Below are 17,575 nucleotides of genomic sequence, written 5' to 3' on the forward strand. Positions count from 1 at the left end.
AAGTAGAGTTAAAAAGCAACTGTGTGTCCGAGTGTTGTTGCCTTAGTTAGAATGGTCAGCGCGTTCAACAGCCGCTCCAGGAATATACTGACAGGGATTTCCTCCAGTGTGTAGGCCTGGTCAATGCACCCAGTCGCCTTGCAGTAGGCTACCGCACAGTGAGGCAGAGTGGGCCCAGTGGCCCTGGTGGCTAGTCCACCCGGCAGGGGTATCCTGGGCTAGGAAGCCCAGCGCATCTAAACGTTATTTCACAGAGCAGATACCAACCTCCGGCTTCCACTGCACAGCGGGGCAGGAGAGGAGTCTGAAGACTCCGGTAGAGTGGTGAAACACAGATAAAAACCTGACTGTCAGGAGTATCCAAGGCTAGTCGGCCCAACGTGTTTAGACCGTTAGTCACAGCACAGATGTATCCTCTCGGCTTTCAAGGAGGGCACCACACCGGCTTTATCATCTCGTGTAGAAACCAGCAGATGTCAATTTAACGTTTTAATTGCTTCGATCCTGTAGGATTTTAGATTTTGCCTGTTGTTTAATGACAACTCTTGCAGCTTATAACGATTTTGCTAAGTAATAAAAACTTGTAACACTTGAAACAAACAAACAGTGTGACACAACACGCTCAGCAAAACTGCGCTGCTGCCATCTTAATGTATCATGGTTGGGAGTCAGTTTCTCTTTGAGGGCCCAGCGGTTCCATACTTGGACATATCAACCCGAGAAGGCACCCAGGTCACAGATGTTTGACCTGGTTCACCTAGCAAAAAAATGGCTAGAGCCCGCATATCTCAGTACTGGGGACATCGTGGAAAGAATAGTGATTGACCACTACATCAGGACCATACCTTACGAGCTAAAGAAGGTTGTCAACCAGGGCAGTCCCACCACAGCGGACGGAGTGGTGGACCTCGTTGAGAGATGCCGAGCAACTGACAAACTGCTCAAATCCAGTTGTCCGGACAGGACCACCCAGGAAAAGGGAGGCCTCAAAGGAGGGGGAAGCAAGACATCCCAACTGGAGACTCCCCGGGTTTGGAAAGGAAGAATCCAAAGAGCGGATGGGGAACGCGGGCTCCAGGATCAGGGTTTCCAACCTGAAGCAAAGATGAGGAATAGAGGGGTTGATACCGACACCCGGGAGTGCTACCACTGTGGCGAAATAGGACATATCGCATGGCACTGTCCCAGGAAGGAGGAACCCATGCAGGTTGACATTTCCAATATATACCACTGCCATGTCATTTCTGCCCATGTCCAAGCCCACCGCCACCCTCCGCACCTCAGTCAGGTACAGGTTCAAGGGAAAGAAGTAGATGCCCTTCTAGACTCCGGGAGCATGGTTTCCCTCATCAGGCAATCACTATTAACCTAGCTGCAGAGAACTGCTGCTCCAACCAGGGACATCACCTGTGTACACGGGGACACCCAAACTTACCCAACCGCAGATGTAGAGATTAACACCACCAGAGGGCGGTTCAGAGGGTTGATTGAGAACCTGCGATATCCCTTGCTACTGGGTCGCAACTGCCCATATTTTCAAGAATTGTGGAAAGGACTACAGGAGATAGCGATGCCAGTAATAGGGCATGTCAGGTACGATTTACATTTTTCAGTGAAAAGTAAATGAAACCTCTACCAAAGAACTCCCTGAACTATGAAAGGAAAATTAACAAATTGGTACTTACCTGCCTGACTCCCGTAGCCGACACTCGAGTTCTCCTGGGAGAAGAAGGGGAAGGACGCGACGAAGAGGCAGGAAACCCAGTAGGGATAAATGGGCCAGAAATGGTGGAAGAAGAGGAACAGGAAGCGAAGGACGAGAGGCCTGGAAATTCTTATGCCCATGAGACGTAACACAGAATAGGGGAAGGTTTGGTACTGCTCAGCTAGAAGATCCACACTACAGAACGCCAGACAGAATGTCAAGGTAATAGATGGTGTACCTGTAAATCCTGCTAGTGTATTCACCTTTCACCAGTCCAATGATGTCACAGTGGAGCAGCTGTTGGTTTCAACCCCGTTTTTACACATACAGGCGTCAGTACTTTCGGCCACTTCCACTTCTGCCGAGAACCTGCTGGAGGAGATTACCCTTGGTACCGCCATCCCAGACCCAAGAGTTACGTGAGTTGGTTATGAAAAATAAAGATGTGGTTTCTTCCTTAGCAGGACACACCCATCACATCCAACATGACATCATCACACCTCCGGGGATAAGGGTCCATCAAAAACCTTACAGAGTGTCAGAGGTGAAGAGAGCGGCAATAAAACAAGAAGTGGGGAAGATGTTGGAGTTGGATGTCATTGAAGAGTCACACAGTGGATGGTCCAGCCTGATAGTCCTGGTGTCGAAACCAGATGATACAGCACAATTCTGTAATGACTTCCGTAAATTGAATGCCATTTCGGATTGTGATGCTTATCCCATGCCGAGAATAGATGAGTTGATTGAAAGACTGGGAAATGCCTAGTTCATCAGTACCCTGGACCTAACCAAGGGGTATTGGCAGTTTCCTCTGACCCCGGCAGCTCGTGAGAAGACAGCATTCTCCACTCCAGACGGTCTGTTCCAATATGGGCGACTGCCCTTTGGACTTCAGCATTTGAAACGTGGCGTGGACTCCATGAAGTCCAAAGGGCAGTCACCCAAATTGGAACAGACCGTCTGTGCCCACATCAATCCTATGCTGCAGCATACCTGGACGATGTGATAATCCACAGTCACACATGGGAGGACCACCTAATCAGATTAACAGCGAAACCGGCACAGTAGGTTAAAGCCTGCGCTGATCTTGTGTTTAGCCAAGCTGACGTCAGCTAGCTAGCATAGCTTGGTGATAGGTGCAGCCCGCTATCCTATCTAGTTGATATTTCTCTGTCAGTTATGGGCAGTTTTGGGGTGTAGTGAGCTAAATGCAGTAGCTTGGTGGTAGTTTAACTACATTCAAATCTTGGTAGTGTTTTCAGTAGTTAATTACTTTTTTGCCATGTAGTGGTGTAGCTAACTATTTGAACTACACACAAAAAATAACATGAATTATGAATGAAGTAGGCAAGAATTGTCCTTTCTTTTTTGACATCAGACCTGCCCAATTCTCACTTGAAACAATTTTTGTGTGTAATAGGCTAAATTACACATTCTGTCAAAATCTGACTTCAGAGTGATCAGTTCTTGCAATTTATAGTCTATTTCAGATTTAGATATGATATATCATGAAGTGGTTTGGACATGGTGAACTACTTTTTCAAAGAAACTTTAGTGAAGTAAAATAGATTTTAGTTAAGGGTAGCTTTAGTGTAGCTTAACTTCTTCCAGTTTGGTAGCTTAGTAAATTATATTTTCAGAGTAGCTTCCCCAACACTACTAAAGTAGTTTGCAACTTTGTTTCATTGTTTCATCACATCATATAAATACTTACCGTGAAAGAGATATCAACTATTGCGAGTCCTACAACACAATATTCTATAACTGGCTAGTTGTGTCTCGTCTTGTCTATCCTTATGACCGCTGTTAGATCTTTTCCCGGGAGCCAAATCCCAGAACTAAATATCCCTGCAGGTGAAGGCCACCAGTGGACATTACACAAACCATAGAAATAGAATGAATTCTATTTCTATGTCACAAAGATCACCCAGCTTGTGTGTAGATACAACAAATCGATGGATGTGTTTGTGTTACAAAGACAAAACCTTTTCTGCTGGAAATATCATATTGCTTATAAAGACACTTTACCTAACAAATCAAAATCAGTTGTGTGTTGAGTACAACTTCAGCTGTCTAACCAGAACTCGAATGACATTTCTATTCCTATGCACAGCTCTCTGGGTGAGGTTCTGTCTTCAAGTCTCCAGTGGGTGATGCCCCTTTCATCTATGTCATTTATTACAGGTTACGGACATGTGCAGTCAGGTGGCAGGAGGGGTGGAGTGCATGACACTCCATCCTAGATATGACAGAGTTTGCCTCTTGGGTTCAGCAGGCAGAGTTCAATAACTACTGCACATGTAAGATGCAGGAGGATGGCACTCTTCTCATACTGAGTAGCCTACAGAGAAATATGAGAAAAATACAATTGCTGAACTTATGTAGATATTTTAAACAAAGTGTTTTGATAACTTTCAAGTGTAACAGTTTCATGTAGAATAAATCATCATTCACATAATACTGTAGAAGCAGTAATTATGCTAATATAACTATGTGCAAATATTAAACTTGTCTTTTATTGTCATTCACATTGAAAAGTTATAGATGTGTCTGGTATCATTTTAATGCGGAGTACAAAATCTTTCCTAATTCAGACATCAGTATCAACCTATCTTTCTGTCAGAGGACTCCATGACCAAAGCCTCACTTCTGTCCTCCATCTGTAGAAAAACAAGATAGAGTTGATGAGTGACACATGTATTGAAAGGGTGGGGTTATATTGTCCGTATATTCAGTTTGGCTGTCTGTAAATTCTGTTAATTTAGTCAAATTCCTCTACATGCAAATGTATTTGGTGAATAAAGGTGATTCTGATATTACTAAACACTTGTGATGTCCTGTCTTATTAGTAATCATCTTTCGTCCCTTCTGACATTTTTGTCAGTGCCAGTAGACCAGCTCTAGACCCTCTCGTCACAGATACTGGTCATGAAAGAGCCTGACTTACAGATCCAAGCCAGCTCCTATCACAGAGAGAGAGAGGGAGGGGGAGCAAGACTGTCACCATACAGTCATGGAATCCAACAGTAAATACACGGTTGGACATAGCCAATCAGAGATTGTGAATTAGTTGTGAATCACAAGGCACATGTGCCACCATGGCACTGACTGGTTGGCATTACTCACCCTGGCCCAGGAGTAGTCCATTGCGGCACCATGGATATGGGGCCACCACCTTACAACATACAAGACACAAACACATACAGCACTGATTACATTATTAATAGTGGTCCTGTCCTCCCTTACTCTGAAACAGTACTGGTGTCTGGCCACTGCCTCCTTATCTGGTGAACTGTCATCATTATTTATGCATAGAAAATACACAATAATGTTGTTGCTTGTTGGCATCGTTTAGGGGTTAGCTGAAGCCCTCAAATGCTAGCTAGCTAGTTTGCTTGATTATTAAGCAGGAACCTTACAGTAGCGAGCCAGTTTGAGTTTAAACATTATTGAAAACAAGGTGGCAACATGCATCAACATAGCTAGCTAGCTGGATCAAACCTGTCTTCAGGTGCAATGTTAGCCATGCAAATCTTCCTCTCACATTAGACATTATGGAGAGGCTATGTATTAAACTAGTTAGCTACATTACAGTATCATAGACTAGTATCAAAGCGAAATATCCTATCAAAATAATGACATGTAGCTAGCTATAAACAAGACTTAGCTACAGTACTTACCAAGAGATTTGACTGTTGACAGCCCAAGTAGAAGCTAGTCAGATGAAATCCATATCCTGGCCATCTGCCCAAGATTGTTGAACAACTTTTATGGAAGCCCATTTTCACTCCTATTTGTCGAGCTAAATATGTGTGCGTTGCAGCAGTGATGGGGGGAAAAATCGATAGTTACATATCTGGATATTATTTTTGACAATATATCGTATCGTTTTGACTATCACAATATTATTTTTGCACTAGTCGGCTGTACCTGTACCAAAACTTTTTTCCTTCATAGCTTGTTCTCCATCTTAAAAATAAATAGGGAGCCAATTTGTTTTCAGCACTTTTATTTCCATGACTTCATGGGCAGTGGTTGAAAAAGTATCCAACAGTCATACTTGAGTAAAAGTAAAGACACCTTAATATAAAATGACTCAAGTAAAAGTGAAAGTCACCCAGTAAAATCCTACTGGAGTTTTAAATACACTTAAGTATCAAAAGGAAATGTAATTGCTAAAATATACTTAAGTATCAAAAGTAAAAGTATAAATCATTTCAATTTCCTTATATTAAGCAAACCAGACAGCATGGTTTTCTAGTTTTTGTAATTTACGGATAGTCATGGGCACACTCCAACACTCAGACATAATTTATAAACAAAGCATTTGTGTTTAGTGAGTCTGCAAGATCAGATACAATAGGGATGACCAGGGATTTTCTCTTTAAGTGCGTGAATTAGACCATTTTCCTGTCCTGCTAAGCATTCAAAATGTAACGAGTACTTTTGGGTGTCAGGGAAAATGTATGGAGTAAAAAGTACATTATTTTCTTCAGGAATGTAGTAAAGTAAAAGTTAAAGTCATCAAAAATATAAATAGTAAAGTACAGATATTCAAAAAAATACTTTAGTACTTTAAAGTATTTTTACTTAAAAGTACTTTACACCACTGCTCATGGGTCTCGCTTGTCCCTCTGCAGCAGACATATGGTGAGCAATATGTTTGGAACATCGAATCGCAATGGAACCACAGTATCGAATCGCAATACATATAGAATTGTGAGAATCCCAATGCATATTGTATCGGCAGCTAAGTATCATGATAATATTGTATTGTGAGGTTCCTGGCAATTCCCTGCCCTAATATTGGGCATCATTGGCAAAAGTGGGCGTGTTAGTAATCCATACCCAACCCCCCAGGAAGTCGTGATGAACTCACAAAACTCCGTTTTTGACAAGACTGACTTTATGACCAAAATGATCCTATTTACACTTTGTAGTCAATTTTGATACTAGAATTAATGCATCTGACTCATATCGAGGTGACATAGAACAAACTTATCTGGTTTTAAACGGCCTAACGGGCAGTTGGCCATTGATTGGTTAGGTGGTTGTGACCTTGGGCGGATCTTGTTCTATCGTGTCTACCTGTCTCCTGTTCTTTTCTCCTCTGTAACGTCTGTTTGAAAGGCTTCTATTATTCTACTTCTAAGGTTTCTATCTCCCGGAATGGAAACACTTTGAGGTGGGTGACCTACTGGTACCTACCTATTCAATAACATTCAGTAACAATGTTTGTCAACACTGTATCAAGGACGTTGAAATAACAAGGAAACTACGTTGAAACAACTAATATTGTTGACCATTTTCACCAGCCGTGGGCAAACAGTATTTAACTGGAGGGTTGTTATTCTTTCAAAGCAATAGACACTGCTATGTCTCTATGTGTTTTGTTTTGTAATCAGCCAGGACACCAGGTCGGGAAACACTATCTATTTGCAATTCTCACAAATGGATGCTGAGTTCAAGCTAATAACCATAGTATTAGGTAAGGACATGAACCACCAATGCCTATTTGATGCACCTGCCCTCTGAAGTGGATACTTTCAAAAGTCTCCAACTCATGCTCAGTCACAACAAAGTTTTGAGTATCTGCCAGAGGAGTATACTACGACTGAAGCTAGATCTATTCAGGCTTTTATAAAGCAAGCCAGCTTCAGTTAGCTTCACATTCCAGCTCAGGCTTCATCCATACTACTAAGGTGGATATTGATCATGCAGCTGCCGGTAACTCAAGCAGGCTTGTAACCGCATGTGCATGTCGCACATGGCTAGTCAAATGCCTAACTATTCATTGAAACAATGCTGAACCACTCAGAGAGCAATATGTGCTCTCTGAGTGAGAAATGACACAAATTCCATTCTCAAATAAAATAAAATCAAATGTTATTTGTCACATGCGCCGAATACAACAGGTGTAGACCTTACAGTGAAATGCTTACTTTTTTAACCAACAATGCAGTTTTAAGAAAATACCTAAAAAGTAAGAGATAAGAAAAAGTAATAATTAAGGAGCAGCAGTAAATAACAATTGCGGGGCTATATACAGGGGGTACCGGTTCAGAGTGAATGTGTCAATGTGCGGGGGCACCGTGTTGAGGTAATTGAGGTAAATATGTACATGCAGGTAGGTTTATTAAGGTGGCTATGCATAGATAATAACAGAGAGTAGCAGCAGCGGGGGTGCAAATAGTCTTGGTAGCCATTTGATTAGCTGTTCAGGAGTCTTATGGCTTGGGGGTAGAAGCTGTTTAGAAGCCTCTTGGACTTAGACTTGCCGTGCAGTAGCAGAGAGAACAGTCTATGACTAGGGTGGCTGGAGTCTTGGACAATTTTTTGGGCCTTCCTCTGACACCGCCTGGTATAGAGGTTCTGGATGGCAGGAAGCTTGGCCCTGGTGATGTACTGGGCTGTACGCACTACCCTCTGTAGTGCCTTGCGGTTGGAGGCCGAGCAGTTGCCATACCAGGTGGTGATGCAACCAGTCAGGACGCTCTCGATGGTGCAGCTGTAGAACCTTTTGAGGATCTGAGGACCCATGCCAAATATTTTTAGTCTCCTGAGGGGGAATAGGTTTTGTCATGCCCTCTTCACGACTGTGCATGTGCATTGACCATGATAGCTTGTTGGTGATGTGGACGCAAAGGGAATTGAAGCTCTCAACCTGCTCCACTACAGCCCCGTCGATGAGAATGGGGGCGTGCTCGGTCCTCCTTTTCCTGTAGTCCACAATCATCTCCTTTGTCTTGATCACGTTGAGGGAGAGGTTGTTGTCCTTGCACCACACGGTAAGGTCTCTGACCTCCTCCCTATAGGCTGTCTCATTGTTGTCAGTGTCATCAGCAAACTTAATGATGATGTTGGAGTTGTGCCTGGCCGTGCAGTCATGAGTGAACAGGAAGTACAGGAGGGGACTGAGCACGCACCCCTGAGGGGCCCCTGTGTTGAGGATCAGTGTGGTGGATGTGTTGTTACCTATCCTTACCACCTGGGGGCGGCCCGTCAGGAAGTCTAGGATCCAGTAGCAGAGGGAGGTGTTTAGTCCCAGGGTCCTTAGGTTAGTGCTGAGCTTTGAGGGCACTATAGTGTTGAACACTAAGCTGAAGTCAATGAATATCCTTCTCACATAGGTGTTCATTTTGTCCAGGAGGGAAAGGGCAGTGTGGAGTGCAATAGAGATTGCATCATCTGTGGATCTGTTGGGGCGGTATGCAAATTGGAGTGGGTTTTGGGTTTCTGGGATAATGGTGTTGATGTGAGCCATAACCAGCTTTTCAAAACACTTCATGGCTACAGACGTGAGTGCTACGGCTCGGTAGTCATTTAGGCAGGTTACCTTAGTGTACTTGGGCACAGGGACTATGGTGGTCTGCTTGAAACAAGTTGGTATTACAGATTCAGACAGGGAAAGGTTGAAAATGTCAGTGAAGACACTTGCCAGTTGGTCAGCGCATGCTCGGAGTACATGTCCTGGTAATCCGTCTGACCCAGCGGGCTTGTGAATGTTTATCTGTTTAAAGCTTTTACTCACATCGGCTGCAGAGAGCATGATCACACAGTCATCCGGACCAGCTGATGCTCTCATGCATGTTTCAGTGTTACTTGCCTCGAAGCAAGAATATACTTAGCTCATCTGGTAGGCTCGTGTCACTAGGCAGCTCTCGGTTGTGCTTCCCTTAGTAGTCTGTAATAGTTTGCAAGCCCTGTCACATCCGACGAGCGTAGGAGCTGTTATAGTACAATTCGATCTTATTCCTGTATTGACGCTTTGCCTGTTTGATGATTTGTTGGAGGGCAGAGCGGAATTTCGTTTAAGCTTCCGGGTTAGAGTCCCGCTCCTTGAAAGCGGCAGCTCTAACCTTTAGCTCTGTTTATTTCACTTTTATTTAACCAGGAAGAATCCCGGAACATATTCCAGTCTGTGCTAGCAAAACAGTTCTGTAGTACAGCATCTGCTTCATCTGACCACTTTTTTATAGACCGAGTCACGGGTGCTTCCTGCTTAAATAAAGCAGGAATCAGGAGGATGGAGTTATGGTCAGATTTGCCAAATGGAGGTCAAGGGAGAGCTTTGTACGCGTCTCTGTGTGTTGAGTAAAGGTGGTCTAGAATTGTTTTCCCTCTAGTTGCACATGTAACATGCTGATAGAAATTCTGTAAAATTGATTTAAGTTTCCCTGCATTAAAGTCATCGGTCACCAGGAGTGCCGCCTCTGGGTGAACATTTTCCTGTTTGCTTATGGCCGAATATAGCTCATTGAGTGCGGTTTGTGGTGGCTAATTTCTGCATTACAAAATGAGGAGAGTTACAAACACACCAGTCCGAGTTAACTACATCTTTAATACTTAAGATACTTTTGCAAAAGCACTTGACCTTCAATAATGCACTCTCTTGAATGAACCATTGAATAAGGTGATTACACAATGGCTACAGAGATATTCTATAGCAAAGATACACCCCCTTCAACGTACATGACAAACCACAGATACATAGAATGGGTCACAAGGTTAAGTTTTGTATGACAGATATCCATAAAACACAGCAGGCAGTAACTGCTATATCAACAGGGTTCATTGTATAGCCCAGTATCTGGTCCCCTTAGAACCGTCCCTCCCTGGTACGGTATTGAACAGAACTATTAGCTCATGTCCTCTGGAATGCTTTTTAGGCGTTCTTATCAAAATACACCATAAATCTCCTTTGTCAGTGCAATCTCATAGTGGCCCATCCTCAGTAAAACACCTCTTGTTCCCACTCCTGAACAAGCTCACTCGGGGAGTTAACCTCTAGGCCATATACTATCACAGGATAAGTGCGAGATCTAAGAGAGGACATACAATGGTCCCAGACACTACCATAAACCTCCCCATAATAAAGAAAAGTAGGGAGTGACTTGCTCACAGACATTGTGGAGACGAGTCATTGGTCCAAAGGACACTTTCTAATGACAAGTATCTCACATAAGCATATTATACTAATAAAACATCTTAATTATCTATGTTACCCAACTAATTCTGATTCATCCACCACAGGTTTCAGTGTCAACTTCGCTCTGTGGTGGTATGTAGACAGCTACGAAAAATACAGATGAAAACTCTTTAGGTTGATAGCGTGGTCTACAGCTTATCATGAGATACTTTACCTCAGGCGAGCAAAACTTTTAGACTTCCTTAGATCATGCACCAGCTGTTGTTTACATAAATGCATAGGCCCCCGCCCCATGTCTTACCAGAGGCTGCTGTCTGTCTTGCCGATGGAGTGTATAACCCGCCAGCTGTATGTTCTTAATGTCGTCGTTCAGCCACGACTCGGTGAAACATAAGATATTACAGTTTTTAATGTCCCGTTGGTAGAATATGCATGCTTTCTGATTCTGATCTTCTCAATACAAACTCCCTACTATCTGATTCTCCGTTGGTTGTTGAATGCCAAGTTCTTATAGCAGTGTTCCCATTCTATTGGTTTCTTTGATGGTGATTGGCTGAACTGTGTTATTCTGTCCCAGGTGATGGCTCAGCAGGTGGGGCTGAGTGCAGGTATATCCTGGCATTTGTGGGCGGGTTCTTCGTGGCAGTGCCAGTCATCACCATCACTGTTCTGGACAGCCTATGTAGCACGAGTGGAGGGAGCGTCAATGCATGTGAGATCTCTCTGTCTCTCTCTCTTTCCCCCCCATCAATTCCTTCTGATCTTATTGTACTTTTTCAAAGCCCAATTCCCTTTGTAGCATAGGTAATGGAATCTTGGCATCAATCATACTGTAAAGAGAGAGAGGGAGAGGTTCTCTTTATAATGGAAAATATTGGCCTCACCTCACTTGTTTTCAACCTCTATTTTTAATTCAAGTCATAAATACTCCAACCCATGTTTCATTCCACAGTCAAACAGAGTTAATCTAGAGGTATGCACATGTAGCTATACAGGTATCAAGGTAAGGCAGTCAGGCAACTAACACCCATTGGTTTCACCGCATTGGCTGGGTCTTGTCCTCCGTGTTCAGTGTTGGATGGCAACTTCAGCCTCTTGGGAAAGGGTGACTCGAGAATCTATACAGCGCAATAGCCTTGTAACATGGGAACTGAAGGGACTTGTAGGAGCTCCATCACTGATGAAAGAAATCTGAATTTCTATGGAACAATAATTGAAATTCCTAAATAAAGACATGTTTCAATCAAGTCAAATTAAAATGTCAGTCCATAGTTCTTGTTTCCTTTGTACCATCCCTCATGACATCCAGTTACAGATAGTTAATTTGTATTTATATGTTTTTCTAAGAAAGACATTGTGAAATGTAACAACTAATTGTGAAGATGGTTATTGATCTCTCTCCTCTCATCCTATACTACTACTTAGTGAATCAATATGTTCACATACTGAATTCTGTTTCCACTGTTGGAGTTAAATTTGCGTAGACAGTTGCTTTACTTTGCCTCTCCTCCTACAAGGCTGCTACAGTCCTCACAAAACCCCTTGTCTTGCCTTAGGTTGCCTGCAGCACGAGATTGAATTGTTGACCAGACAGTCTTATTTTATTAAACTTTCCAGTGTTATTGTTTTTCAGTTTTTATCAATTCTAGGGTGCTTTCCAGCTAGCAAGCTAGACAATACAGCATGTAATATGCTAAAATATGACTAAAAGTGAAAACGATAACGTATCCAACTGTAACAGATACATTCCGCGACTGGCAGCACTCGTAGGGATATTTATTTTCAGCAGACAGATAAGAGATATTCTGTCAATTACCCCAGCAAGCATGAAATGGCCTGTGCACATCCTGTTTAATGAATCATTCTGCCTGTGCCATGTCACCCGCCGCTTGGAGTGGGGCTTCGTCACACACTAGCTCTTCGATAAAGTGACAAACAGTTTGTGACAAACTAAATTGTAAGAATAAATTATTTCTGGGGGGGATTTAATGGTCTATAGGCCTATACTATTATACAATAGTTGCTGTTATGGTTGTTGTAGAATCCTGTGGAGTTCCATTTCCCACTGAGAGTGAAATGGTTGATTTAAGCTTGTTTGTGGATTCACTGGTTAGAGAAGAGAATTTTGGTGTGTTGTGTTTACTAGGAAAATAATCTGGGATGTTCCGTCTGAACGTGTCCAAAACTGATGTACTCTGTAACTCACTGTAGTAGTTTTGTGCATAATTCTGTAAGCATGAGTTGTTGTATAGATTATTCTTGACCTTTGTACTGACCTTTGCTATGCCCCTGAGTTGTGTGGTTTTAGAATCTTATGAAGCTAGTTAGCCTACAGCCATGTCTCAGGACAATTCTGACCCCTGGGCATGTATCCTCAAAGCGTCTCAGAGTAGGAGTGCTAATCTGGGATCAGTTTAGCATTTAAGATCATAATGTATATGATTATCTGGACAGATCCTAGATCAGCACTCCTACTCTGAGACATTTGGTGGATACGAACCGTGATCTCATAATCTGAACATAGAGCTGATAGACCTATTCTCAGAATGCTGAAAGCTTCTTAGAAGGCTATATGCTTCTTAAAATGCTTCTTGAAATGCAGAATGCCACTGAGTATGTAGATTCCATGACAGATAATATACGCACACATTAATCTGACATTTAATATGGTTGAGTAACCTTTCCACACCACTAAATTTGAAAGGTAAGATGTTTTATAGAGGATTACTGTCAAGGCTCAGGAGAAGACCCAGATGCAGACAGTTTCGAAGTAACAAAAGTTTATTACAAAATCAGGGGGGCAGGCAAACGACAGGTCACGGCAGAGTCTGAAAGGTACAAAACGGAAGGCAGGCTCAGGGCAGGCAGAGGTCAGTAATCCAGGGTGGTTTGGCAAGGTACAGAACGACAGGCAGGCTCAGGATCAGGGCAGGCAGAATGGTCAAAACCGGGAAAGATAGAAAACAGGAACTAGAGACAGACAGGAGCACAGGAAAAAAGCTGGTAGGCTTGACAAAAAACAAAATGAACTGGCAACAGACAACACAGGTATAAGTACACTGGGGATAATGGGGAACTAACCTGTCTCACGACGGTCTAAACCCAGCTCACGTTCCCTATTAGTGGGTGAACAATCCAACACTTGGTGAATTCTGCTTCACAATGATAGGAAGAGCCGACATCGAAGGATCAAAAAGCGACGGTGGGTGGAGGGGGGTGGAGACAAGCACAAATACAGGTGAAACAGATCAGGGTGTGACAGCTACTGTGTTTTTGCCACCCGTATCTGTCAGTTTGAATCAGTAGACACAGAAGGACATAGGCTGAAGCCATCACAGTATGGCATGGCAGGAGGATGCCACTTCTCTTTTCTGAGAGGAATATGTCACTTTGAAAACAATATGTCACTATGAGAACAATATGTCAATTTGAGAACAGTATGTCACTTTGAGAACCATATGTCACTTTGTGAACAATAGGTCCCTTTGAGAACAATAGTTCCCTTTGAAAATGGTATGTCACTCTGAGAACGGTATGTCACTTTGAGAACAATAGGTCCCTTTGAGAACAATATATCCCTTTGAGAACAATATGACCCTTTGAGAACAATAGGTCCCTTTGAGAACGGTAAGTCACTTTGAGAACAATATGTCCCTTTGAGAACAATAGGTCCCTTTGAGAACAATAGGTCCCTTTGAGCACGGTATGTCACTTTGAGAATGATATGTCACTTTAAGAACAATATGTCCCTTTAAGAACAATAGGTCCCTTTGAGAACAATATATCCCTTTGAGAACAATATGACCCTTTGAGAACAATAGGTCCCTTTGAGAACAATAGGTCACTTTGAGAATGGTATGTCACTTTGAGAACGGTATGTCACTTTAAGAACAATATGTCCCTTTGAGAACAATATATCCCTTTGAGAACAATAGGTCCCTTTGAGAACAATAGGTCCCTTTGAGAACAATATCTCCCTTTGAGAACAATATATCCCTTTGAGAACAATATCTCCCTTTGAGAACAATAATTCCCTTTGAGAACAATAGGTCCCTTTGAGAACAATAGGTCCCTTTGAGAACGGTATGTCACTTTGAGAACGATATGTCACTTTGAGAACAATAGGTCCCTTCGAGAACAATATGGCCCTTTGAGAACGATAGGTCCCTTTGTGAACAATAGGTCCCTTTGAGAACAATATATCCCTTTGAGAACAATATGTCCCTTTCAGAACAATATGTTAATCTTCTCCTTTCCCCCTTCTGATAACCAGGTGGCGAATCGCATCTCTGCATGTCTGGCAGGCATATCAGTGTGGATGACGGATCACCACCTCAAGCTGAACCTCGGCAAGACGGAGCTGCTCTTCCTCCCGGGGAAGGACTGCCCTTTCCATGATCTCGCCATCACGGTGGACAACTCCATTGTGTCCTCCTCCCAGAGTGCTAAGAGCCTCGGCGTGACCCTGGACAACACCCTGTCGTTCTCCGCCAACATCAAGGCGGTGACCCGATCCTGTAGGTCCATGCTATACAACATTCGCAGAGTACGACCCTGCCTTACACAGGAAGCGGCGCAGGTCCTAATCCAGGCACTTGTCATCTCCCGTCTGGATTACTGCAACTCCCTGTTGGCGGGGCTCCCTGCCTGTGCCATTAGACCCCTACAACTCATCCAGAACGCCGCAGCCCGCCTGGTGTTCAACCTTCCCAAGTTCTCTCACGTCACCCCGCTCCTCCGCACACTCCACTGGCTTCCAGTTGAAGCTCGCCTCTGCTACAAGACCATGGTGCTTGCCTACGGAGCTGTGAGGGGAACGGCACCTCCGTACCTTCAGGCTCTGATCAGGCCCTACACCCAAACAAGGGCACTGCGTTCATCCACCTCTGGCCTGCTCGCCCCCCTACCTCTGCGGAAGCACAGTTCCCACTCAGCCCAGTCAAAACTGTTCGCTGCTCTGGCACCCCAATGGTGGAACAAGCTCCCTCACGACGCCAGGACAGCGGAGTCAATCACCACCTTCCGTAGACACCTGAAACCCCACCTCTTTAAGGAATACCTGGGATAGGATAAAGTAATCCTTCTAACCCCCCCCCCAAAAAAAAATATATATATAGATGTACTATTGTAAAGTGGTTGTTCCACTGGATATCATAAGGTGAATGCACCAATTTGTAAGTCGCTCTGGATAAGAGTGTCTGCTAAATGACGTAAATGTAAATGTAAAATGTCTCTTTGAGAACAATAGGTCAAATTTCAAATCAAATCAAATTTATTTTTATATAGCCCTTCGTACATCAGCTGATATTCTCAAAGTGCTGTACAGAAACCCAGCCTAAAACCCCAAACAGCAAGCAAAGCATGTGAAAGAAGCACGGTGGCTAGGAAAAACTCCCTAGGAAAAACTCCCTAGAAAGGCCAAAAACCTAGGAAGAAACCTAGAGAGGAACCAGGCTATGAGGGGTGGCCAGTCCTCTTCTGGCTGTGCAGGGTGGATATTATAACAGAACATGGTCAAAATGTTAAAATGTTAAAATGTTCATAAATGACCAGCATGGTCAAATAATAATAATCATAGTAGTTGTCGAGGGTGCAACAAGCACGTCCGGTGAACAGGTCAGGGTTCCATAGCCGCAGGCAGAACAGTTGAAACTGGAGCAGCAGCACGGCCAGGTGGACTGGGGACAGCAAGGAGTCATCATACCAGGTAGTCCTGAGGCATGGTCCTAGGGCTCAGGTCCTCCGAGAGAAAGACAGAAAGAACAATAGGTCCCTTTGAGAATGGTACGTCACTTTGAGAACGGTATGTCACTGAGAACGATATGTCACTTTGAGAACAATAGGTCCCTTTGAGAACAATAGGTCCCTTTGAGAATGGTATGTCACTTTGAGAACAATAGGTCCCTTTGAGAACGGTATGTCACTTGGAGAACGATATGTCACGTTGAGAATGATATGTCACTTTGAGAACAATATGTCCCTTTGAGAACAATAGGTCCCTGAGGTATTCAGTGTGTTATGTGTTCAGTCAGTCAGTCAGTCAGTCAGTCAGTCCCATGGTTGTCCCTTCCTTGACCATAGCTGCTGTATTTCTGTTCAGGAGGACACTAATGACAATGCTGCTGTACTTCCCCCCCCGATCCTCGTATTTTTGTCTATGACTCACCTTATTTGTGTGGGTACGTGTGTGTGTGTCTCCTCAGCCCTCTATGTGTCCTGAGGGGAATGTGACAGGGTCTGACATGATGCTGCTGAACCGCTGGAGTGTGAGGAACTACCAAGTGCGAGGAGATGACATTGTGTCAGTCCTGTAAGTAACTACAATTTAACCACGTTTACATACACTGTTGTTTGTTTATTTGCTGTCATACAAACTGGGACCATGTTTGTTGCTAAGATCAAGTGTATTTCACCTGTGGTACCAATGATGTCTGTACTTGTCATATGTGTGTACATGAATAATGACAGGATTGTTGTATTTTGCCCCAAGCCTTGGCCTGTACATCATCCATCCTTACTGTACTGCATGTTGACATGGAAACAACATGTTTCTGTCCGTTTGATATCTGTGTTTCATCTTCTTTTTTTATCCTGATATATCCAGCTGACCTTTTTGAGTCACTGACGACTCCCTAGCAAGGCTGATGTGATTAGTGCTTCTCTCCAAGCCTCCAGGCTCCAGCCATGATACAATAGACCAGTGGTTCCTAGCTCCGGTCTTTCAGTACCCGCAACAGTACAATTTTTTGTCGTGGCCCTGGACAAGCACACCTGATTATACTTGTCAACTAATCATCAAGCCCTTGACAAGTTGAATCAGGTGTTTTTGTCCAGGGATACAACAAACATTTGTGCTGTTGGAAATACTCGAGGACTGGAGTTGGGAAACACTGCAATACACCATGTGATCCATAGAGTGAAGGGCAGGCTGTCCAGTTGAG

At 43.5% G+C, this 17,575-nt stretch overlaps 1 protein-coding gene across 1 annotated transcript in view; it reads left to right on the plus strand.

Moving 5' to 3' along the window:
- The first annotated feature begins 3,950 nt into the window (after nt 1–3,950).
- LOC106561580 (mitochondrial inner membrane protease subunit 2) overlaps nt 3,951–17,575 on the plus strand; it is a 259,205-nt gene continuing 245,580 nt past the window's right edge. Inside the window, 4 exon segments of the mRNA XM_045688754.1 lie at nt 3,951–4,005; nt 11,212–11,308; nt 11,310–11,346; nt 16,838–16,944. Of these exon segments, the coding sequence (XP_045544710.1) occupies nt 3,951–4,005; nt 11,212–11,308; nt 11,310–11,346; nt 16,838–16,944 (296 nt within the window).

This window comes from Salmo salar, chromosome ssa10, assembly GCF_905237065.1.
Source record: "Salmo salar chromosome ssa10, Ssal_v3.1, whole genome shotgun sequence".
Taxonomy (NCBI): Eukaryota; Metazoa; Chordata; class Actinopteri; order Salmoniformes; family Salmonidae; genus Salmo; species Salmo salar.